The sequence below is a fragment of the Numida meleagris genome, chromosome 10 (assembly GCF_002078875.1).
Source record: "Numida meleagris isolate 19003 breed g44 Domestic line chromosome 10, NumMel1.0, whole genome shotgun sequence".
NCBI lineage: Eukaryota > Metazoa > Chordata > Aves > Galliformes > Numididae > Numida > Numida meleagris.
Window position 1 is genome coordinate 1,428,469 of NC_034418.1, and position 24,263 is coordinate 1,452,731.

The 24,263-nt window shown below is 44.7% G+C and overlaps 1 protein-coding gene across 9 annotated transcripts in view; it reads right to left on the minus strand.

The window, feature by feature from the left end:
- CNOT1 (CCR4-NOT transcription complex subunit 1) overlaps positions 1–22,640 on the minus strand; it is a 53,098-nt gene extending 30,458 nt beyond the window's left edge. For 7 of the 9 annotated variants that reach the window (XM_021408237.1, XM_021408232.1, XM_021408230.1 and 4 more), the window contains exons 1-16: positions 22,486–22,640; positions 17,581–17,852; positions 13,277–13,384; positions 12,465–12,563; positions 11,880–11,948; positions 11,721–11,775; positions 11,098–11,301; positions 9,463–9,631; positions 8,176–8,302; positions 7,777–7,887; positions 6,062–6,232; positions 5,466–5,593; positions 4,263–4,503; positions 2,906–3,025; positions 1,937–2,059; positions 1,562–1,713 (exon numbers count right to left, since the gene is read on the minus strand). In XM_021408237.1, coding sequence (XP_021263912.1) covers positions 1,562–1,713; positions 1,937–2,059; positions 2,906–3,025; positions 4,263–4,503; positions 5,466–5,593; positions 6,062–6,232; positions 7,777–7,887; positions 8,176–8,302; positions 9,463–9,631; positions 11,098–11,301; positions 11,721–11,775; positions 11,880–11,948; positions 12,465–12,563; positions 13,277–13,384; positions 17,581–17,682 — 1,979 coding nt within the window. In that variant the 5' untranslated portion in view covers positions 17,683–17,852; positions 22,486–22,640. Of the gene's footprint in view, positions 1–1,561; positions 1,714–1,936; positions 2,060–2,905; positions 3,026–4,262; positions 4,504–5,465; positions 5,594–6,061; positions 6,233–7,776; positions 7,888–8,175; positions 8,303–9,462; positions 9,632–11,097; positions 11,302–11,720; positions 11,776–11,879; positions 11,949–12,464; positions 12,564–13,276; positions 13,385–17,580; positions 17,853–22,485 lie in introns of those variants that run through there. The other 2 variants (XM_021408229.1, XM_021408234.1) reach the window with 1 other exon arrangement.

Consider the following 24,263-nt stretch of genomic DNA (forward strand, 5'->3'; position numbering starts at 1 on the left):
TGCTTCCATTTGTGATTGAAACAATAAAAAAAAACAATCAAGAAATCTTAGTGTTTTCTCTTTCACGCTCAAAGAGAATAGCTAAAGGAAAATGACTGCAAGTAGGTCACATTCTTGCATAGAAGGGAATGCAGGTTGCTATAAAAAGAAACCAAAAACTGAGAGAATTGTGCCAGTAGACAACTGGTAGCTTTTGGATGAACTGAATAAATAAAACTTGGTAACACATTAAGATTCAGGACACAGTGACATTAGATGCAAGTTAAGTCTACAGTTAACTATTACATCTCTAGATCCGGACAGGGTAACAAGGAAAATGCTGGGCTGGAATGGAATTTTATATCCTAGAAGATGATGCACTGAGTTGAAAAGTAACAGGCATTCCTTCTGTCCAAAAGATGGACCAGAGAGAAACGTTTCAGAGACAGTATTTCAATAGTCTTTAAAGTTTAACAGAAGACAGGAGAATCCTAACACTCTACCAGGATCTCAGAAATCCCCTTCCAGTTCAAGCACTGACTGGGACAAGTCTGTGCTGGTATTTCTTTCCTACTGTTCACTTGAGAGCTGGGAATCACCTCTGACAGCCATACCTACAGATGTTTCCTGCATATGTCAAGATACCACCAGATAACAACCTGACCCCTAGATCAGGTAACACACATCTGCCCGTGCCAGCATCTTTAGGTGTCAACATTTAGCACCAAAGCCAGCACCACCCCCAGCTTCCAGTCTCTCTGATGTATAGGCCACACAGGGCTACTCCTGCTTACCTGTGAAATATTGCTGCAGTCAAACACTATCCTGCCCTGACATTCTGAAGTGACACCACCAACATTTGGCAACATTTTGTTATTTTTACCTAAAATTAACACAGCAGTTAAAAGTGTCGTTGTCCTGTTCTTTGTTTCTTCTTTCTCTGCTCCAGGAGGGGTATGTTACTGCTCCCTAGGACTCAAAGTGTTTCCTTCCAAATTTTAGCTCAACAAACTCATCTGCAGAACAACTCAGTTATTTCCCATCCTTTGACAACTTCAAGACGGTTATTTCCAAGGAGACAAGAGAGGTCACACACCTAGTTTCAGTTTTGTAACATTACAATCTCCACCTCTCTCACACAGGATTGCATTAGCCCTCTCTGCTACAGGGTGACAACCGCACATGGAGACATTTGCTTAGCACAATCACAAAATCCTTTATACTGTCAAATTTAAATGATGAGGCCCCACTCTGCAGTTGTGATCCATATTCTTCTGTCCAAATGACAGCCCTGCATCTAGTCACTAACCCAGTATCTCACTACCCAGCCAGCCCACAATTACCAAGATCACCCCACCTGTCTGACTATGAAGACAAGATCGATTTCACCTCCCTGTTGCATAACCTACAAGGGAAGCTTCAGCTTCCCAAATTAAACACACTACTGAGTCTAGCCATGCAGTGTTATTTAGTCTCACTAACACACAGAAAACATCAAACCAACTGAGACCACGTGCAACATAAAGCCAGCAAACAAGTTTCAAGCAGATGACACATTCAGTGTAAGAAGTATAACCCTTACCCAGCACAAGCTTGCAGACACGCCAACATAGTTGCCAAAGTTTCTGGAGGAAGCTGAGCACTTTTGGGTTGATCTTTTTCTGGAGCAAGGCCGCCTAGGATAGATGGACATCTTCTCTTTAAGAAGGTCATGCAGGCTTGGATGAAGGGCTCCTGTGGAAAATAAAGTTATCTTAATCTCCCAACTCACATCCAAACCACTATTTCAAACTTGGCAACTGCATCATGGAAAGAATTACACCAAGTTCTAAATTACAGTTTAGTGAAAGCGTGGAACTATCAGACCACAGGCACTTTCCACAACTTCAAAGCTACTTATAAAGTGACTTAAGTTAGTCACTGATAGAGTACAGAAATAAGAAAAATCCTGCTTTACCCCATGCTCCCGAATTTTGTCTGTGAGCCATTTGTCAAGTTTGAGGTATTCCCGTCGAGAGGCAAGTGCAGCAAGGTCAATTACAAAGGCAAATGGAGTACCATTTAGCAGCATTGACAAGGCCTAGAGGAAAAAAAATAAGACTACCAGTGAAGGCATAAGGATACCCTTTCTCCTTTCTTTTCTTTCTAATCTTCATATACTTTCTAACAAGGAAGCGTCCTTATCCCAGGCTGCTGTGCTTTATTAGTCAACTATCAGCATCACATATACATTTTGGTGCTTGTGGCACAAATAAGCAAGAGCTCTGGAGAGCATGGTACCACCTTTCTTGAAGTGACTTTGTGCTTATGCTGTTAAATTCTTCTATACGAAAATCTACCAGCAAGGAGCCAAGAACTACAAAAGTGGTACTGTAAAGAAAACAGCAAGAAAACACCAGAATATCCTAGCACCTCCCTAGCAACACACCTCACTCAGAGACCTTCAGAGTCCCTTCAAATACATCTGTTCTGAGTGGTCGTCCCTGAACACAGAAAGCAATACAATGAAAATGACTTGAAGCTCACGTACTTTGTGACATCCAATTATTTTGCATCTAACTTTAGCAAGTAATAAAGGCTTCTAAGATATCAGGCGGCCTCCAGTCTTTTGTGAACATGTGAACAGTTGTAAAGTAGCAGTATTCTTAAGAAACTCCATTCCATCAGCCTCAGAGATGCCACCTTCAAACAAACGTCTGAAGGATACTTTCCACAATTCCCATTTCAATGGTTTTCAAGGTTAGAACAGTTGAAACTCTTCCTGGATTTACAGTTCCTGCACAAAGCAAGCAGTTCTATTACACTGCTTCTTAGCAATCCTTACTAAATGAGTCACATCTAAGTTAAGCTTAGCCTTTGTTACAAGATGAGCAAGTCTGCATAAGACACCAGACAGAAAATAACGACGGTGCTTTGCAAAACTCACCTTCAAGTCTTGCGCCACATCAAGAATACGTGACAATTTTGCCTGGTCATACTGCTCCCCTCTCATGTACCATTCTGCCATTGCATGCATGATAAGCTGGCGAATCGAAGGAGACTGACCCTAAGAAGAATTAAATGAGGATTGTACTTCATGCCTTTAGGAAAAGGATCAACTATTTGAACATTTAGTATGATACCTTACTCTAAAGCCTAACACAAACACATTTACTATTCAGCTACAGAACTTAGTTTCTTGGTTGGACTCTTATCATGAGGGAACAAAACTATCCAGGAGCTCAACTAAAAGATGCAGGATGGCTATGAATGATGTGTATGTACATCCTTTACAGGTTTCCTACCATTGGAGAAGTCTAATTCCTCCCAGTGACAGAGACACAACTTTTGGAATACATGAATTGTTTAGAAAAATGTTATGCCCAATGTGCTCCCAAAGTGAAAAATATCACACCTTGACAAAGAAAACCAGTATCTAGCTTTTTGCTCACACAGAAGCAATCTTAAACTGCAATCCAACTAAGCTTTTGCTGGCAGCAAGGGTTTTGCTTAAGGTCCCTTCATCTGTGGAAGACAAATATCCTCAAGCTGTGGAAGAGCACCCTGTCACAGGGCAGTTATCATTCAGTCCTTTATTCAGAAGCCTATCCCACTGAGAAATTGCACCTTCTGCTATTTAAGGACCTTATGCAAAAAGCATCACCTGTTTCCTATCTCCTATTCTCCCATTTAAGGACATGTACAAGGAGAAAAAAGAATACTCCTATCACTTTAGCTAGGGAACAGCCATGGCTTTGCAGTGAATATGGACTAAGACCCACTGAGGTCAAGCTTCATATCGCTGGCCCTGCTGCACATTAAAGAGTAAAATGTTTTTAATGCAGATTCTCCTCCCATCCCAGAGGGTTCCTCTGCCCTAAGTTCCTTCCTTTGATTTGTATTTGCTTAATTACCAGTAGGCACAATGAGTAAAGTCAACATGGAAGGGAAAACCACAGAAATAAGCCTATTGCTTGTCCATTAAGAGCATGGAGTTTGTACACATATTCACCCTCTCTCTGCACGGAAGTTCTCTTTGAAGGCCAGCAGCCTGTCCTAAATTTTCAGAAAACACCCTAAACTCTCAATAGAAGTCGCAGTATAAGCAGTTTCTATATATACCTAGAATAGCCTCTATCTTTTACTCAAGCACACTACTGGAAACCCATTTGCTTCAAACTTCCTCCCCTTATTGCTTAAAATTTCTACATATTAAATGTGTGCGCTTCTCTCTCTCTGTCTCAAAAAATAAAAATCAAACTTTAGTTTAAATGTAAACATTTATCACCAGTGAAAACACTTACCTGCCCGTGCCATGCATAGTGCAAAATGATGGCAGAGTTGGGATGGTTGCCAAGGAAGATTGGCATGAGCGTGGAGATGAGTTCATGGCGCAAGGTATGCCAGGAAGTATTGATCTGCAATAAGGCCAATACCAACATATCTGGGCAATGCTTGATGGGGAAACTGAAGAGCTGCTTAACCTGCTCATACTGTCCCACTTCTGCCAACCGTAACAGAGATTCGATCAAATCCAGGCTCTTCCTAACAGAAAGAAAAAACAGACAGACAAGCCCCCCCAACAGGTTACAAAGCAGGCTGCTTACAGTATCCTGGATATAAGCAGTTTGTAGCATCCATTGCAAAACAACGCCCAGTGCAAGCAACCTGAAATCGCAGCTCCTATTGTATATAATTAAGTCTCCAGGAGCATCCTTATCCATGAAAAATAACAAGAATAGACAAAATAAAAATAGATAAAATAAACGCAAACCAACTTAAGAGCTCTTCTCATTCTGTTAAGGAAGATGGAGAACTGAACAGTGATGCTGGAGATATCCAGCTACAGGTGGGTCACTTGAATAACTGAACTTGAATAACTTCAGAATAACTGAACTGAACTTGGAATACACTTTCACAAGTGAAATACACTTCTTTTGCAACACCTGAGAGATTCCACCCGTGACACCTTCAATTCCTCATTTCAGTCCATACAACAGGAACAGAAACAAGTATCAGCACTGAAATCAGCCACACACGTATTAGAAGAAGCTGTAACCATCAGCTCACAGAGCTATACAATTCAATTTTGTGCAACAACTCAGCAAGAGCTCTACAAATTTACTATTTAAATCCCAAGACTTATTTCATTTAGGTGGAGCAAGTTCCTCTAATGTTATCTTACAACAGACAGATTTAGGATCCAACTCCTCTGCTGCACCACCTCCAATCCTAAGATTCACCAAAATATTTGCAGGAATTCTCAAAGCAATCCATTGAAAGCAACAACTAGCAATACATTTGCAGATATTATGGAAATATACAGGAAGTTCTAACACAAGAACTTTCACTGATCAAACACAGGAAAATAGTAACGGCTCATTTACTGGAATGTACACATAGCTACAGAGATATCACGCTGCTTTAAGATAAAGTCACATCTGACCAAGTAAGCTGTCTTACTCTAAATCTAGGTAAGAAAAGCTGTTTGGGAAGAGCAGGTTTACCATGTAGCAATTTCTCGATTGTCATCCTCGGGTGGTGCTTTCAGGATGTCTGTGGTAACAGCATGACAAGGGTAGTCAGCAAAACAAAAGATGTCCGGGTTTATGAGGGAATGTTGAATGAAGGAGAGCTGGAAAGAGATACCAACAGCAGGTTAGGTCCCTGGGGTTACAGGTTCCTTCCACTTTACCAAACAACATGATTCTTGAGAGCAATAGAAACCAAAATTTACCATCAGCGTATTTTACACAAGACTGAATTTCACTAGAGACTAAGAACTCTTCTCAGGGTTTCTGAACATGACAGATAAAGATGTGCTGAGGGCACCTGACTTCACAGCTGCATTTTGCAAAGCTCTAGCCTTTTTGTGTAACCAGGTAAACTAGGTTCTCAGTTCAGCTGCAGTACGAGTCAGAACCCTGCTAAAAACAAATGACAGGTCACATGTAGAGCTAGTGACCATCTCCTTCCCAACGATGCAGACACCAGTTCTCAAACTTAGCTTGACTGAAAATTCATATTACCAAACCACAGCTGCCATTTGAGAAATTCAGAAACTTACGTGATGTACAGACAGCCAAAATGCTGTTAACCTTACCTGGCCCTCTGCATGCTTCCAAGGTCTGTATATGGCATTAACTGGAAAAACTTCCATGCCTAGCCCTCTCTGGATGCCAAACACCACAATATGCAGGCCCTTGCTGTCACGAATCTGAAATCCCGGGTGGTCCAATTCATAGGTTACTACTTTGAAGTCCAGGCTAGGATTCTGCATGCAAAAAACAGGAGACTAGTCAGCCTTAAACATCACAATCCTCAGTACTTTCTTCTAAAATCTGCACTTCAGCTTAGTATCCACCGACTTTTAGTTAAAAACAGCTTGTGTTCTTTTAAAAACAAAGTTTAGATAGTTCTTCGAACATGATGCAAGCTAGTGTTTGAAGCCAGTCCAAGAGTTTGCACCGCCCCCAGCACTACAGCCAGTAGCTGTTCTTCCTTCCAAACATTAAATTAAAAGCAAAACAAAAACCAGCTCATTTCTTAGCACTCTAGTTCATTCCTTTTACAGACTTCCATACACTCTCCAGCAAGAGGCAGAAGGATCTGACCAGCTGCCAAGCAGGACTTGTTTTCTTCCTGAAGAATTTACAAAGCAAGCACTTGCAAAGCATCCATTAGGTTTTCATCAATAGTGTGGAACTTTAATATGAGAGCTTGAAGGAAACCAGGGCCATTACAGAAAGCAGACCACTCCTTCCAAAGGTGGGTGAGCACCAAATGCCAGAACTGGAGGTACTGACTGCTCATTGTGCCCCTTTCCAGACAAGTGGATGTGACACAAAGTAAGTGTGAATCACACTGAAAGGCTAAGAAAGGCTTTGGGTGGGTGTGCTTACACAACTGCCAAGTTGAACAAAAGAATGAAGTGCTTGAAGACCAAAAATGATTTATTGAGAACATGAGGAACATACAGGTGCACTCATGCCACTCGTGTACACTACAGCTGCAGTTATTTCCACAAGTTGCATGCACTGCTATAGAATGAAAATAAAGTTAAGCAGTTTCCTTAAGGGAAACAAAAGATAGAAGCAGCAGAGAGCTTTCTGTAAGAATTGAAATAGTACAGATATATTAGCAAGGAAAGCCTACTGTTATCTATACAGCACAAAGGGATTCAGATATTGGTACATAATCAAGAAGCTACCTCTATTTCTTAATGTTTTTGGTTTTTCTAAAACCAAGGAACTCCCGCATAGATTAGAGGGACCACACAGAAAACTCACTCCTGCCTAGCAGACAAAGGAAATGGCATTCATGTTTCACTGTGCTAATTAAAAAAGCGCTGCTTGCAAAGCAATGGAAAAACTTCCAAAACATCACACACGCCAGCAGCACTGGGAGGTTTGGATTGAGTAGCTACAAAAATACTTTGCTTCTTTTTCGTTATTAATGCCTACAGTGAAGCTTTTCAAAACAAGGTGCCTGATGCACAGAGGTGTTCCAGCGTCAGAAATAAAGTGTTCAAACTGAAAAGCCCTCAGACACATACTAGAACATATGGGAGTGAGCAGCGTGGAATGAATCACAAGTTGCACCCACGTTGGCCATTCAAGTTGCTTTTATTTACCACAGTTCTTCAAAATACTCTCGTTCAAGGGGAAAAACCATCACTGAAGCACAGCAGCACAAACACATTATTGAGATTCAAAGCCATTCAGGCTGCTAGGAGCTCAAAAAGCTTCATATTCACACTGGGACATGCCCTTCTTTGAACTGTTCTGCACTGAAGATCAAGGTGCTCAGAAAACTTACCAGCTCTTTAAGAACATCAATTAAGACCTCCACATTCCAGGTATGGGCTTGTGCTCCATCGCTTTTATCTTTCCCATCACTCCAAATCCCACTGCCAGGAGCCGAAATAGACTGCAAGTCAAACACACACAATCAAGCACTGGCTACAAATAAAGATGTCTCAAAGCCCACTAGCCATAGAACTTTCACTACAAAGGAAAGCAGAGGGTCAGTCCAGTAATGACACCACTTGCACGCTGCTAAGATTCCTTCACTCAAGAAGGTATTACAGGTATTGACAGTGGAACATTTGCGAGTATAAATATTGAATAACAAAAGCTTCCATTCTGAAGTTTCAATTCCCGAATTTCCGCTTATTAAAATACAAATAACTCATCCACCCCCCCCAGAGTAACTCACTTGCAATGGAATACCATCCGTCAGCCCCGAATGAGTTCGAGCCATCATCCCCAAAACCCGGGCAACCTGGGCAGCCGTCACCTCCCGAACGCCAAACTGCATGATTATGTTGCGACATTCTTCAACGCTAGGATGGGACAAAACAGACCTCAGGAAAGCCAGCCTTCCTTTAAACAGCACAGGCTTAGCCCTCAGTATGAGCCCATGCCAGAAGCAGCCATACATTTGCAGGCTCCTGTTATCAGGGTCAGGTATCAAGGAGCACTCTCCTTGATCCCTAACAACTGCATTATAATATTCCTTTTACAGAAAAGTAACAGATAGCACCAAATAAAGTTATAATATATTCGAAATATCTCCTCAGTAGAGGCATTCTAACTAACATCTAGCTTTTGCATCTACATTTCTGGTAATTATGACAACTCAATACATGCATATAAACAGATAACCAATGGCACAAAATATCTGTGCTAAGTGCAAAGATGTATAGACAAGCTCACATCACTCTCAGCAAGCTCTGTAAATGGCAGCCTGCTGCACACAGCACCAGCAAGTCTAGCTAACAGAGCTGCATATTTAACATTTTAGAGAAGTGGAAGATAGCCAAGAAGAATCTGGAACGCTCTAAATGAGAATGTGGGTTAAGTATGTACACAAATGTATACAAAGCCAGGGCAAGTTTAAGACAGCTGTATTTCTACCAAAATAAGCCTAAGCAGGCACAGATTCTGAAGCAGCTGTCAAGATACTCTGCTTTATCACCAGCAATTCACTATCGTAATTATATTCCACAGCTTCAAACAATCTTAATTATAAAGTTTAGGCTTTGATAAGTGCAGTACAAACAGAAAGTTGCTGTTGGCCAACTGTCTTAAAGAGACACCTTAAAGTATCTTCAGTTCTTCTATAATTCACTTCATGTGGTCAGCGAGCCACCAGGAGTGTGTCATAAGAGCAGAGTAGGATTAGGTGGAACTTATTAATGGCTTACTCAACCATTTTGTTTGTAGGAATGTAACTATCCTCCTTGTTTATAAAACTTCAGCAAGGAAGGCAAATACCTTTAGCTAACAGTTTTTACCATGACAGTATCATATACAATTTCAACAGATAGGCTACACACAGCAAAATAAAGCAAAAAAAAAAAAAAAACAGGAATCAAAACAGACAACCTCATACTAGTTTAAGTGTTCTTTTTCTTCACCTTTTGCATCTTGAGAACTAAAGAAAGCCACCAGCACCCAAAAACGCTTGATTTCATATGAGAAATTGCCTTTTCCTACAAACCTTGTACAAAAGCCATAGCCAACTTCTTGCATAAAGTCTGCCAGAGAACTCTCCATCATTGTTTTGGCTATCCCTCCAGAATCAGGCAGGATCCTGTCCATTAGAATGTCCCGTTTTTCAGGGTATAGAAGTGGTGCAAGCACCACGGGGCAACGCTCCTGGGGAAAATCTGAAGGCAAACATAACGAAACAAAGTCATGTCAAAAGCCCAGAACAACAGTTGCATGCAGTGACTACTCAGAAGCAGAGTGCTGTACTAGAATTTCCTTGCTGCTGCAGAAATCTAGATGCTGCTCCAAGTATTCCTCCACCCCACCTACCAGTTCCCTGCTGGCTCTCAGATATTCCTGGAGAAGAAGAATGTAGAAGGGGCTACATTAATATTTGCACTGCAGCTGCCCAAGAAGACTAGCAGCTGTGGTGGGAGCTTTGCAACTGCAGACTGCCTCTAACAGCAGTCACCCAAAAAAAGCACAGAGCAAGAAACAATAGAGCAGTAAAGAAGGCTCTCCTCCATATCAGGAAGTATTAGGAAACAAAGGAGTTGTTATTGAGTCCACAGCTTAAGAAGTCCATCAATCAAACTGAGACACTTGGGGATGGAAGGAGAGAATACTCGCTCTTCCTCTCAGGAAAACAAAGTTTAAGGAACACAGAGCACCAAGAAGATAAGAAGTATTGATGGCAGTGTTGTTCACAGCAGAACACAGCAGAGTAAAGACAACTTATGGGCAGGCCTTCCTCAGGCAGCACTATCTTTCAGTTGATGCATAATACCTCCATACCCCTTGGGGCCACTCAGAGAAGAGTTCTAAGTCTCGCAGATCAAAGCAAGGAAAATAACAGAAGCTAATACACTAATCTTCATTAAAGCAAGCACGACCTAAGAAGTTACACCTAAACAAATGGAAGAAACATTCTGCTCTCCTGTACAAAGGATGCGTTCCTCTAGATCTGTGTACAACCAAGCAGGGGGTTGAGTTAAATGCAGTTAGCTTTCAAGTCCAACTCCTCATCTTTCTCAAGTGTTTACAGAACACACTTTGGTTTTGGAAAGGAAAGGACTACCACTTCACATCTCATTGACATTACCCTCAGCCATCAAACAAGGTGCATGGGAGATTCCAGGAATTTAATTAGTTTTACTCAAAACCACATCCCACACTCTGCTAGTATTTCATAGAGCTGCACCTAACAGAAAACACCCAGTGATTACTCTTTCAAGTTAATGATTTTAAAGCTTTTATTTTTTCAAACAAGTTAAAGACTATATTCCTTACCCTGCAGAGGAGCTCAGGCTTTTCCAACTACAGTGCATTGTGACGTGTCAGTTAAAACCACAAGTGCCATCCCACACAAGCAAACGAGGGGACAGGAATATCACCTCATTTACCAAAACTCAAAAAAAAAAAAAAGCCCTGAGGTTGTCCTTAAGATACTGCATACTAAAAGAGGAATACTATATTCTGGCCTGAAGTCATAACAGTAGTACTTTTGTCAGTTTTGTTAGTAGAATTTACTGAGTTCTGCCTCAGCCTCATACTCATTTCAGCAGTCTGCGCTGATGGCAGGTTTACAAAAGCCTATTTCAAAATTCGCATCTAGTTTGGCTTCCAGAAAAAACACCACACTTACCTCTACGTAATGTTTTGAGGAAAGCGTCAATCTGTTCCTGTCCTACCCCAAAAGCTCCCTTCTGCCCAAAAAGGAGATGGGAGAGGAGAAGGTGCAGGACCTCTATTGCAATATCTTGGAAGCCACCTTCTTGATTTCCACTGACGTCCGCGTCAATGTAAGAGCGTAAAAGATCCGGGAGTTTCTGTTTGATGAACTGGGCAGCTTTTGAATGCAAAGGAGAACAGAGTTAAAACCTGAAATCTGTTTTCAGTGTAACGACTTATTTTAGTTAAGTACCATTCTCTTACTCTGAGTTTGTTGATCACAAACTACAACAGCTCAGATTTAAGGAGAAACTTCACCATCCATACCTCTGAGCTTAACTGTTAATGGACAACCAAAACAATAAGACAGTATCTCAGCTCGATTCATTACCTAGCAAGTCACTCACGGAAGGGAACTTCAACTTCATATAAGACAAGATGGCCACGTTACATACTGCCCTCCCAAAAAAAGGCTTTAAGACTTCAGTGCCCCCACTGAGTGCAATATCATGCATGCAATAATCTACTTATTTAGAAAGCCCACGTCTTAAAGGGAGAACAATGTCTTTGCTGCAGTGTTTTGGAAGGCTCACTTACCAAAACCTCGTAGATCTGAGCTGAAAGAGTTCAGTAAAGCGAGACCAAATATCACCTACAAACAAACAAAACCAAACACAGCAGTAAGGAGACGTCGCCCTTTTCAACAAGCTCAGTCATAAATCACTAGAACAGTTTGAAAACAGAAGGTTCACCTACCTCTTGAACTTTACTTAATTTGATGACTTTACTCAATTGGGCAAATAAATGGGGTGAAGGCTTTAGACTCTGGAATGAGTAAGAAGAGTTAAATGGAGCTGATTTTATGATTAGTCTCACTTGTCACAGCAGGCAATCTAGATGCCTGTTTGCAGGTCTTAATATTAGTAACTGTGCTACTACAGGTTAACACAGCTTACACTGGAAAACTAAGCATCTCTAGAACTATTTTTGGATGTGTCTAGACTAAAAGTTTACTCTTGTATCCCTGTATTGATCTAACTTCACAAATAAATCCCCATCATGGCTTCTATCCTGAAAGAAACAGGAGCACTCATGATTTATTTTGGCACTGCCTGCCACAAACAAGCCTCTAGGTAACACATGTTAGGTTAAGCTTTCATTTTTATTCTTATTTTTATTTTATTAAGTTATTCTGTGAATAACTAGCTCAACAAAACAGAACTTCCAGTCAAGTTCAATTTTCGTAGACTTTAGCACAGCCAATTTTAGCCATAAAAAAACGCTCACAAAATTGGAAAAGCACAAAAAACCCACCAGGATCCTGTGCACAAACATACACACCTTCTGATAGTGCAACGGATTGTCAATGGCGTAGGACAGCGTCGAGATAAAGTTCGGTTTTGTAATCAGCGACGCACACTCCTGGATCAGAAATTGAGTCTGGGAAGAGCAAAGCAACTTGAACATTATCATATTGTTTTGACACAGGACAATAAAACAAAGCTTCTACTTTTCAGTACACGTAGAAGCACTAAACGAAGTACAGAAGTCTTGCAAGTGCCTAAATTTTCATTCACACCCATCTAACTAGTTTCTTTTCAGACAAGTTTACTTCAGGTTCTGTTTGATTTCCCCTCTAAGACTGAGAAAGTGACTGAACATCCACCATTAAATGGTTAAGAAAATGAATTTGCAGAGGTGAGACGTTTCATCTTCTGTAAGCACCCTCACACACTGCAGCAGACAGCTTAAGAATATTTAGTTCTTATCTGCGAGTTAAGAAGTCTGCACCAAGACTGCTTAAGGATGAAAAACATGAGCTAATACCAGAAGTGTCAGTTAGTGAACTGGGACAAAGTTTTTTGGGACAAAGGCTTTCAAGGAGAGCATTGTGTGCAGTGAAAGAAGCGATTGTATGTGAGCTGTTTTCCCAGATCAAGGTACTTTAAGAGTCAGTTATCACTAGTTTACTGTCTTCAGATTAGAGGACTGGCAAGAGGTGATTACGATAGAAAAGCCACACGCCATAAGAGAAGTTTGCGTGCAGCTACCACCTTCAACCCCTGTGTGCTCAGCATGGATCATGCCCTGTTGCAGGTTTTGAACACATAATACATCAACCTAACAAGCAACTGCCCGAGTGCAGACTTTACCTGATGGAAATCTTTGCCACTGCTTTTACCATCGCCACTGAAATCCACGTGCGAGAATAGACAGCGTAGTAAATGCCTGTCTGCCTCGGGACCGTGCCTGTTCACAATCTGGAAGAAAACATCCAAAAAAGCCTCGGTAGCAAGCAGCAGTTACAAAGCATGAGCTGGGAGTAATACCACAGATACACCAGCGCTTCTAGCGGTTCATTCATCTACAGTTTTAACATAAACGAGAACGCTTCCCCTTTTATTCAGAAACCTCAAAGCCAAGTCATTAAACCTATTTGCAGATTAAAAATATAAAAGGCAACAGGAAAAGAATCCAGACACAAGTCATCGACACAGAAGCCTCACATTTCATAAGTCATATCCCTAAAGAAAAGCTAAGAGAAGGGGTTTTAAGTCACAAAAGAATGATTTCAAGCTTCTCTGCCACTAAAGCAGCCCGGGATCCACAAGGTGCCGTGGTCCCACTTCTCTGTATTTTTCTCTTGCATTTTCTGCCTGCAAGAGCACAGAGCCCTGGGACAGCGTGCATCCCTGCAAGACAAGGAACATAGCCCAGACAGGCAGCTGTACTGCAGCCTCATTGAGCTTGCAGCTTCCACTTTGTCTCCTGGTCATCACTGACTGCCATAATTACTCTAGGCTCTTTTAAAACATGAAGGGAACAAAACATCCTAAGTGTTTCCTGCCTTCTAACAACAACAACAACATAAACATCTCTAACTTGCTCACTGGCAAACTTTAAAAGCAAACAGCACATGCTGAACACCTGTGGCTGAGCTTTCTCCCCTGTCATTAGAGCTCATTCAGCCCAATTCTATAGCTCAGTAATAAACAGATGACCAAATCTGTTAAACAGCAATCATTTGTAAGTCTCTGTAAGGCTACATCTTTGTTAGCATCCCATCATTTGCAGTAAGCTTAACTCCTGACTACAGCTCGGCTCATCAGCGTGTTGTCTGAAGAACCTTCAGGTTGTTCCAGCGTTTATTCATTTCTTTAAACCTTATCAAACTACACGGAATCACTTGTTTTTAAATAGAATCCATACTGGCAGAAGCTTCAAGTCACTTAATCACCAGTAGCTTGCTTTATTTGTCCAAATAACAGCAGCAAACACCAAATCCAACCTTCGCCTATCAGCAAGATGTTGCCATTGTTTCCACAAGACGTGCAAGCATGCCCCAACAGCTCTGCCTGCACTCCAGCTCCTTCACTCAAGTTCAGAGCTCCTCCCTGCCACAGACCTCCCTGTTTGCTGATGGTTTCCTTGTGCAAAAAGACAAATGGCACTGCTTCAGGTTGCGTCCGCTTCAGCTCTGCTGACTGATGGCTTTCAGCTCAATTCCTCTATCGTTATCTGACCCTATGCTTCTCTTCCCCTTGCTTATCCCAGTGGCTGCCAAGCTTTGTTCTGCTGGAAAGGAACATCCCAGTCAGAGATAGCCCTGCATTCTGACCAGAGGCGAGAACATATGAGCTCAAGGTACATCAGCCTAGAGGAGATAGCCCACTGCAACTATGCTGACAGTACTGTCTTTGATGGCAGCCATCCCCCACGACTTGTAGGAAGCTGCTTAGTCCAACTCTGAGTTAGTTCAGGCTTCAGAAAACAATCCCATTCAAATACGTAGATTTAGACGTGGTAACAAGACTCGCACGAAGCTGGATCCATCTTCTAGTGAGCTATGACCACGATGAATTCATCAAAGCAGATGGATGGAGAAGAGAACTGCACACACTGAAGCTATCAGTACATCTCTGCATCAAAATTAGATTCCTTTCTTGTTTAGAAGTAACTTCAGAAGGTTATGCATTTGAAAATTAAACACACAGTTGGGGGAAATAAAGGCTGGAAGCGCAGTACAGGCATTTCTCAGCTCTGCTACCTTGCTGTAGAAGTTTTTTCTAGGAAACAGAGAAAAGAATGGCTAGTTTTCCTGTAGGGAGAGCTGAAACAAGCCTTAGCATTGCCAGCCTTCCTGCACATTCACAAGATATCGTGCCTGTTCACAAAGCAGCCTGAAGAGTGACTTTCCCAGCAGGAACACCTGCACAGCCTGTTTGCAGCTGGACACAGGAGTTTAGAGCAGAGCTCCCATTTCAGGAGAGCAACTCAGCGCCAGCAGCTCATTACATTAACAAAGCACAAACCTAGCACGGTTTTTGGGAAGACAGTAAGGTTAATAGAATACATTTACTGCCTAGCTACTTCTGCAGCTTCTCTATCATTTTCAACTACATCATGATGTTTCAAGCATCAGCCTTCTGGCAAAAACAGCCTCTTAAAAGCCGAGGACCAGCTCAAGGATTTGAGTATGCCAGCATCCACTTCTTGTACAAAATGTGCCTGCTTCTGGCAACTGTTAAACTGAGCTTCATTATAAGCTACAGCTAGTAGAACCACACATATTTGGATTTATCACACAGACAAGATGGATTTTGCTCGGGCAAACACAGGCTTAGCTCAGAAATAACTGCCTTCCAGCTCTGTGCAACCGAATGCAGAGAGCTCTGCCTTCCTAGATGGTTCTGCCCTCAAAGCCTTTCTCTCTTCACCACTAATTCAGTAAAAAGGAAACCACCAAACCCATTTTGGAGGAAGTCACTCTTGAATTTATCTTTCTGACAAAATGCATAGGAGATTTTTTTTTAAATATACATTTGATTTTTTAAAGCATCACCCATGTTAAACGATTGCTGAAAGCACATTAAAGCAAAAATCAGTTCTGCCACCCTTACGTTCTCTAGTGATGCATTTAAAAGCCTATGTCATTTTGTCCAGAAGTGCAAACTGGAAGAAAGCCAGCAGCTTAAGATCAGAAGCTATTTTCACTAATGGTGTGTGAAAAGAACAGTTGCCAAGTATGCTTTTCCACATGCTCTGTATGCTTAGGCACGAGCTTTGCAAAATTGAGTTATGCCAAAAATTTACACCGAGCAGAGTAAGCAAGATGGAGACAGTCCAAGCACGCACATACACCCTGCAACTAACCTGAGGAGAAACTGCACAAGATGACACGAAAGTAAAGTAATACCAGCAAGTTAAAAACAACAGGGGAGCGTGGAGATTGGAAGAACTGAGTCTTGAAGTCTGTGTTATAACCACATATACTCAAAGCAGCCATTTCCACTTTCAGTCTCTCAACACAGAAAGAGGCCTGTCCTCATTTTAGAGATCTGCACTGCAGCTGAAAAGAAGATCAACTGCATTGTCTCTCAATCCTAGAACTTTATTATGCTTTACATAATTTTTCACGTTAAATCTGCAAGTCACACCTCAGTCACACCTTGCTTCTGGAGCTAATGATCTGTTGAAACAGGCTGACTTACAGGACAGCAGGATTTCACACCCTTGCAAGTACAGAGCTTGCAAAAACATGCAAACTTCACAGAAGTTCCAAAAGCTGAGTTCCATTTCTCCAGCTTATGAGTCAAATCTAAGCAGTAGCACCTAATATGGCAGAAGTTGCCCTCTGTTATCTCTGGGGAAGAAATGAGTATGCTTTTAAAGAAGTCCACCTTTACCACAAATGGACTGTGCTTAAATCCTCTGCCCCCCTCGTCAATGCAAGCACAAGCGTTTAACTGGCCCAGCTGCATGCTGGGAACTCATCTAAACTAGTTTCAGAAACTTGCTCAGTAGCATTCACTTCCTCCTGAGCACTCCTCAGCTGATGGCCTTTTCCAGCCCATCCTGCCATCAGTGCTATATTTAAAAGGGTCAGTCAAACCAGAATTCACCCAGATCTAAGATTTTTGTTTGTTTGTTTCAAGCTACAGCTACTCTGCTTGTAAACTCAAGGCCATGGAAGCTCACCTGACTTACCAGCATGCTACGCTTCACCAAAGGAGACAAGGAGCAAAACTCATCTATCTGAGGTAGGTGAAGGTATTCAGATTAACCATGCCCTCTCATTTTCAGTGGAACAACTCTTACAAGGAAATGCATATGGTTTCCTCCTTCTCCAACTTAATGTTCTTACGAAGCATCCAGAAGCTGAAAAATTTAACCTGAAAGAGTTTAGGAAAGCTCTGTGTGCCATACTCCATGAGCAGCAGCTAATCCTAACACACAGCCACCTTGACACACTGCTTTCAGCACTGAGGAGCAACTAGTTGCTGTGCTCCACCGCCCAACACATGAATCCAGCAGGAACACCTGGGAGTGCAGCTCCCCAGCCTGCTCCACAGAGCCGTGCCCAGGAGAGCGCAATTCAATCGAGGAGAGAAACTCCACCTGACACTCCCATTCTTTCTCTCCAAGATTTCCTCTGTCACATTGCTGCTTTACTTACATGCTGTATTTCCTGCTGGCTGGCTCGGTAGTTTTTCTTGGTTAAATTGTCCACCAGGTAGCTGATTTGAGACAAGGCCAGCGAGAGCGAGTCAAGATTCATTGCTGGTTGGGGCGGAAGCAGGCGGCCGAGCCCGGCGCAAAATCACCATTATTCCCCTTTAGTCACCTCAGAGACAGGTTAATTGTTTTTCCCCCAATTAGCCTGTATCTGGTTGTGTTACTTTCTTCAGCTCTTTCTCAGTTGTCTTCCTCTGTACAGAAACATGGCACCTGCAAGACAAAATTAGGTTTGAGTTCTGTAGCAACTTTGCAGCTCTGTTCCAGGCACTGCTGTTACTTTAACATTCTGTGACAAGTTTTTTCTGTTTGTTCTGATGAAAAAACTTGTTTATGTAATATCAAAAAGCCAGTGGTTCATCTGTGCTTCACTTCCACCAGAACACTAGACAGGGGAAAAAAAAAAAAAAAAAATCAGTAATAACCCTCAGAGCTGTTTATTTTTTCTTGCTTGTAAGCTAAGCTACAAAACAAGAAAACTGAAGTTTAACAAAGCTGCTGATACAGACACTTTTGAAGGCTTAATGTATGTAAAGCATTTACTACAACAATGTCCAGCAGGAAAGTGAAGCACCGTTAAGTTTTTGCAACGCAAGTTTTCACAGCACCCAACCACATTTATTCCTTTCTGCATTTTGCCAGCCTGAAAGAGCCAGCAAACAGCTTGGCTGGAAGAATGTCCGCCCTTTCAGCGCTGTGAGAAAGAAGAAAACGAGATGCATAGTAAATGAGACACCACACAGCAACAATCGCAGGTCACAGTCACCCCAAGCATCAATCAGGAGCTTACACAGAAATGTGCTCTTTGACCAACTCCATAACGTTTTGCTCGCTGCTGTCAAATAGCATCGCGCTCCGCGGCACGCAGCAAAACAAGCGGTTGTGAATGAGCAGCACGCACAAAGAGCTGCAATAAACTAACCCTAACATTTGGCTCCTCGAGAAACAGCTTTCCAGCGTGCGAGAACAGCAGAGCGTGCCAGCTTCATAAATTCCTATGACAACACAAATCTTGGCACTTGACATCTCATCTGTTAAATCACAGATTGCCAACACGATACGGTTGCATCCCAAAGCAAGTTCTGCACCACCAGCAGTCGCAGGAGTCACAGGGGAAGCGGCCCTGGGAAGCAGCTCCTTCGTTTCTCAGGGGTGGAAGCACCGAAGCAAGCAGACAGGGCTGTGCCAGGCAGAGCTGCAACTCCTTCCCCTTCTCTCTCCATACAAGAGGTATTCACTCACACTTAGAGCTGTTCTTTACCATCTGCCTATTGAACACTTCCTCCTGCTGTAATGGGAAGGATGCACGCGGGTTAGCTCCAGGGGAAGAGGCAGAAGAATGCTTCTTGGAGGGACTGGCAGGTTTACATGCCGCTGATTGTCCTCTTGGTCCTCCACAGGTGACAAACAACATAAGCAATGTGTTTCTCCACAGCAAATGAAGTTCCTTCTGGGCTTTTTTTTTTTTCTTTTTAAGAAAAAAAATCAGCCAACTTTTATCAGGCCCCAGAAGCCCTGTGTGCTCCCAGGAATCATAGATCCCATTTGCACAAAAACACCTAGATCTTCCCAATAACAATTTAAACTAATACTGAAAGCACTCAAGATGACAAAGACAAGCCAGAAGTGTCGTGAAAGAATTTCAGAACTTGTCAAAAGTCGCAACAAGAAGAATCACCGAAAGCCTGCAGATTTTATTTCTGTTCCCCTGGCAGGCTGTAACTCATTACCTTTACTTACAGGTTTAAAAACCCACTAATTGCACAAGTTTTGTAAGAAGGGTAGGGGCACAGAGGTTATTAAGACTGGCCAGCAGCACAGTACCTGACTGTCTGCTGTAATGGTAACTGGATTTTAGATGGCATCACTGGGCATTGCAGGCACACGCTTCCCAAGCGGTTCTCACCATACTGCACCAACCTAAATCTTCTGAAAACTCTTTGTTACAAACAGACAGACCATTGTTGCCACAGTGATTCCAGCTAGAAACCCCACAAAGAGCTGACAAGGGAACCCTGCTCCTATCGGGGCACCTGGTTCCAGCACCCAACCTGGTACAAATTCAGGAGAGGACCCACGCTAGGACCCCAGCTCTGTCACTCTTCATCCAGTAACTCAAGTTTCAGAGTTTCCCTCTCCGGCCGCTAGGAAGAGAAACTGCATGTCTCTGGTATTGCTCCTCAGTCTGATACAAGTACAACAGCACTCACACCCACCCCACCCCACATCAGCCTTTGTGTCCCAGGACTTTGGAGTTGGGCCGGGCCACAGGAGAGCACGTGCCTACAGCCTGACCCTCCCTGCTGCTGCGCAGAGCCCAGACGCTGCCACCTCCACCAACCCATGGAAAGATGAGACCACCGACTCTGTGTGCACAGCACCACAACAGTCAAAGCAGGCCTCTCCTTTTCAAGGAAGCAGAACCAAAGCCTGAGCAGACACAGTGACTCAAGGACAGAACACAATAGCTGAAGGAAGCAGCTTCCTATCTATGTTCTAAATATACGGCTTGTGCGGTATGAATCTCAATACACAGCCACTTGCAGCTCTCACCAACAGGAGACTAACAGCACTTCAAAGTTTCTAACAGCACAACCTAACTTACAGCAGCACCCAAAAACCAGTGCTTCCAGGAAAGCAGAAGGGCACAGGTACCCCTCTGGCTGTTGTACACAAGACTAAACTTAATTTCTGCTGGGCTGATTAAGGGAGCTATGAATGCTATGCAAGGCAGACCTTATTTTTAGATGCATATATTCTTAGTGGGAACAAATCTCCCTACCCTGGCCTCGAGAATTCAAGCAGCTCTGAGAGCGTGTGGCAAACCTGCCTCCTGAACAGGTTCAGAACAATGGGGCTCAGCCAGGAGGAGTGTACCAAAAGGTGACATTTGCTGACAAAATTGGCTACACTTGCAGTTACAGGGCCCACGATACAGTAACTGAGTAAGCTCTCAGACACAGGACTGGGGAGCTCTTACAACATTGCCATTTTGTACCATGCAACAGGGCAAACTTTTAAGAGGCAGAAAATATTTGCTGAAACCTACAGTGCTGCATGGGCTGAACACTTCTTGAGGAAATCCATGGATCAGCAACACAACATCTGGCAAGGGAGAAGCTTCAGTAGATTCTCTACAGCCCTGTAGAGTTCTGCGGGGTTACAACAACATAAATAGGATACAATTCTAGGCTAGAATGCAATAGCACAGGATAGAGAGGGCTAATATGTAACCAGCAGTCAGGTGTGGCCAAAACACTTCAACAAGTTCAAACACTCCCTACTAACCTGAAGCAGATCAGGAGGAGTAACAAACCTCACTGCTGTGAATGACAAAAACACATTATGTACACATTAAGCAACTACCTTACCAGAAAAGTAACTCCAAGATTACTTTAAGCCAAACTTTTTTTTTTTCCCATTTTTAGTATCTTTGCAGAGCTAAGCAACTACTCCCACTGAGTTTCAAGAGCTGCAAAGGCTTTAGGCCATGAGTACTGCATGTGGAGGATAAAACAGCTCAAGTGACATAACAGCAGCACACGTTCACTGATGTGGTTCTCAACTCCTGTCAGAAAGCATCATACAAATAAACCATACAATTAAAACCAAGAACGCTATGCTGGATGGATAAACAGGATGAGGTATTTCTCCAAAGAACAGAGACAAGGAGAAAGTGAGTTTGCTGTGAATATGTCTTCAAGAAACCAGGCCATCAGGATGAATGGCTAATGACAAAAAAGATAACGTATAAGGGAAGAACACTCTAGAAAGAGCAAACAACACTGTGTACTCACTACCAGCTAAGTGTGCTTCCTGTTTACAACAGTCACCTCACCCAGGCTTGGCCCACCTATAATTTTAGTCAGTGCTAACATAGTTACCTTAGAAACAGGAAACATTCAAGCTACGTGCACGAGGAGTGACTTGTCAGGGTCACACCTGTGTTGCTGCCTGCTTTAAAAGAAAAAAGGCAAGTTCCCTTGAGAGCAGATGTCACACTTCCTTCTAAAAGGTTGGACTCATGAGCAGGTGTAAGCTTGAGATGTATCGAAGAATTAAGCACAGAATTGTAGGGGCTGGAAGGGACCTCCCGAAATCCTCCAGTCCAACCCCCTGCTATAGCAGCTCTGTACAGCAGGCCACACAGGGAAGTGACCATGGGGGTCTTGAACAATTCCAGAGAAGGAGACTCCACAGCCTCCCCGGGCAGCCTGTTCCAGTGCTCCATCACCCTTCAAGTACCTGATTTTTTTTTTTAAGGCCTCCCTATTTCTGTTGTAAACATAGGCATAAGACGGCCCAAACAAACCAGCGTGGTCTGTTGATAGCTAATCCAAAATCTGACTGTTCAAAGCGGGCCGCTCAAAGCCACAGAGCTATTCCAACCAGGACAGCGCCTGCCAGCACAGCCAACTGTTGCTGCTCCTCCTGCTGCACAGCATCTCCTGGACAGGAGCACAGCACGCTGCCGCGAGGCGGTGTCTCTGCTGCTGGTTCGCTCCCCGGGGCTCACGGAGCCGGCAAGAGCGCTCTCACAGCCAGCCCCGCGGAGAAGGGAATGCCCAGGGCCCTGCCGAGAGAACGGCGATCGGGGCATCCCCACAGGACCCCCCCTCGGCTCGGGGGGAGGGAGGAGAGGGGGAGAGCCCGAGCTCGGCCGGGCCGCTGCTCCACTTTCACCACAGAGCGCTCCTGAGGAAGGTGCCAAGGCGAGCTAGGCCGCGGGCCCTCACAGGCCGCGCTCCTTCCTTCCTCCCGCCCGCCCCCGCACCTCCGCGATACCCCGGGCTACTGCCCCCCCGCGGACGGCTCCGGTGTCCCCAGCCCAGCCCGCAGCTCTCACCTCAGAGGCGGCGGGGCCGGAGCAAGGCGCCGGGCTGCGGCCGCTCGCGCTTTTCTCCTCTCGTCTCCGCCGTTGCACTACAAAATGGCGGACAGGGTCGCGCGCTCACGTCGCGGCCTTTCCCCTCCCCCGTCCCCTCGCGGCACGCCAGCGGGGGGTGGAGGGGGAGGAACGCGCGGAGGCTCCCACCCCTCTGCCCGGCGCTCCGCCAATCGGAGCGCGCCGCTCCGTGCCGCCCGACCAATCAGCGCGGCTCATCCTCGCAGAGCTTTCCGCCGTCCTCTCCCCGGCCCTCAGCGCGGAGTGAGGAACACACGCTGATTGGTCGAAGGCGGCCGGACTCCTTCCTAGCGCTCGGGCCAATGGGAGCCGGCGGGCGTCTTGGCCGGAGCATGCGCACCGGCGATCAACAAGCGTTGGTCTCTCGGGCGGCCAATCAGCTCGAGGCAGGAAGAGGAAGTGGCGGGGAGCGCCAAAGGGCGCCCGGAGTCACGGGGAGGGGGGGAGCAGCCCCCCCCTCCCTAGTGGTGCCAACCGCCTCCCCCTCAGCGCAGTGGCGTGCTCCTCCCAACCGCCTCCCCCCTGCACACAGCGATGGTACGGCCCGCGCGCCGCGCCCCCCAGCGCCGGACTGTGGTACTGCAGCGCCCCCCCACCCCCCCCAAGCCAACGCGGGGCGGTGGTGCGGTCCGTGCCGCGCGCCCCCCGCAGCGGCGCAGTGGTGTTGCCCAGGGGGGCCGCCATTTTGTGCGGGCCCTGAGGGAATGGGGTGGGTGGGCTTGGGCATCTGAGAGGGGTTTCCCAACCTTAATGATGCCATGAGTCTGTGACACGAAGCCCCCCCCGTCAAGCCGGGCTGTGACCCCACAGCCGGTCCTGATGGTGTTTTGGGATCCTTAATCCCCCTGTGCCAACACAGACATGAAGAAACCACATCGGGCCCGCCTGGGGTACGCACCACAACTTCACTTTTATTGAGTTAAGGTCATCCAGTTTTTGCACTTAAAAAATACATCAGAAGTCTGTTGTTTGTAAACAGTCACAGGAGCGGTAAGGCAAACAGAGAGACAGCCCCATCGCTGCGTCACCCCGCTGCCGGGCAGGAGGCCGCAGCGTTCACACACAGGCGGCAGTGAGGAAGCCCAGCATCCCCACACAACGCGGGGCTCCTGCTCCCGACAGCTCTACCAACGCTTGGATCCGAGCAGGCCAAGGGGAGAGAAAACCGAGCAGCATCTCTGGTTGCCTGCACTCCAGTGCGGACACGAAACACATCCTGCAGCCAAGCTCCAGCCCACACCGATGCAGCTGGCTGAGCCTGGTTTGTACCCAAAGGAGCCGCAAGCTCCTCGGCCCTGCACGCCTGGGCTCTCCTTCCTGCTCAGAACCACGCTGCGGGTGCTGCAAACCCAGGGGAGACAGCCAGTATGCTTAGCCATGGATCTTTCTTTTTTGCGTTTTGGAAGGGGAAAGGGAAAGAAAGAAAGGGGGAAAAAAAAGAGGAAAACCAAGCAAGCAAGATAGACAGATAAGGGGAAAAGGGGGGAAAGGAAGTAAATGAGAAAGGGAGGAAAGAAGGGAGGGAGGAAAGAAGGGAGGGAGGAAAGAAGGGAGGGAGGAAAGAAGGGAGGGAGGAAAGAAGGGAGGGAGGAAAGAAGGGAGGGAGGAAAGGAAAAAGAAAGGAAAGGGGGAAGGGAAGGGAAAGAAAGGGGGAAGGGAAGGGAAAGAAAGGGGGAAGGGAAGGGAAAGAAAGGGGGAAGGGAAGGGAAAGAAAGGGG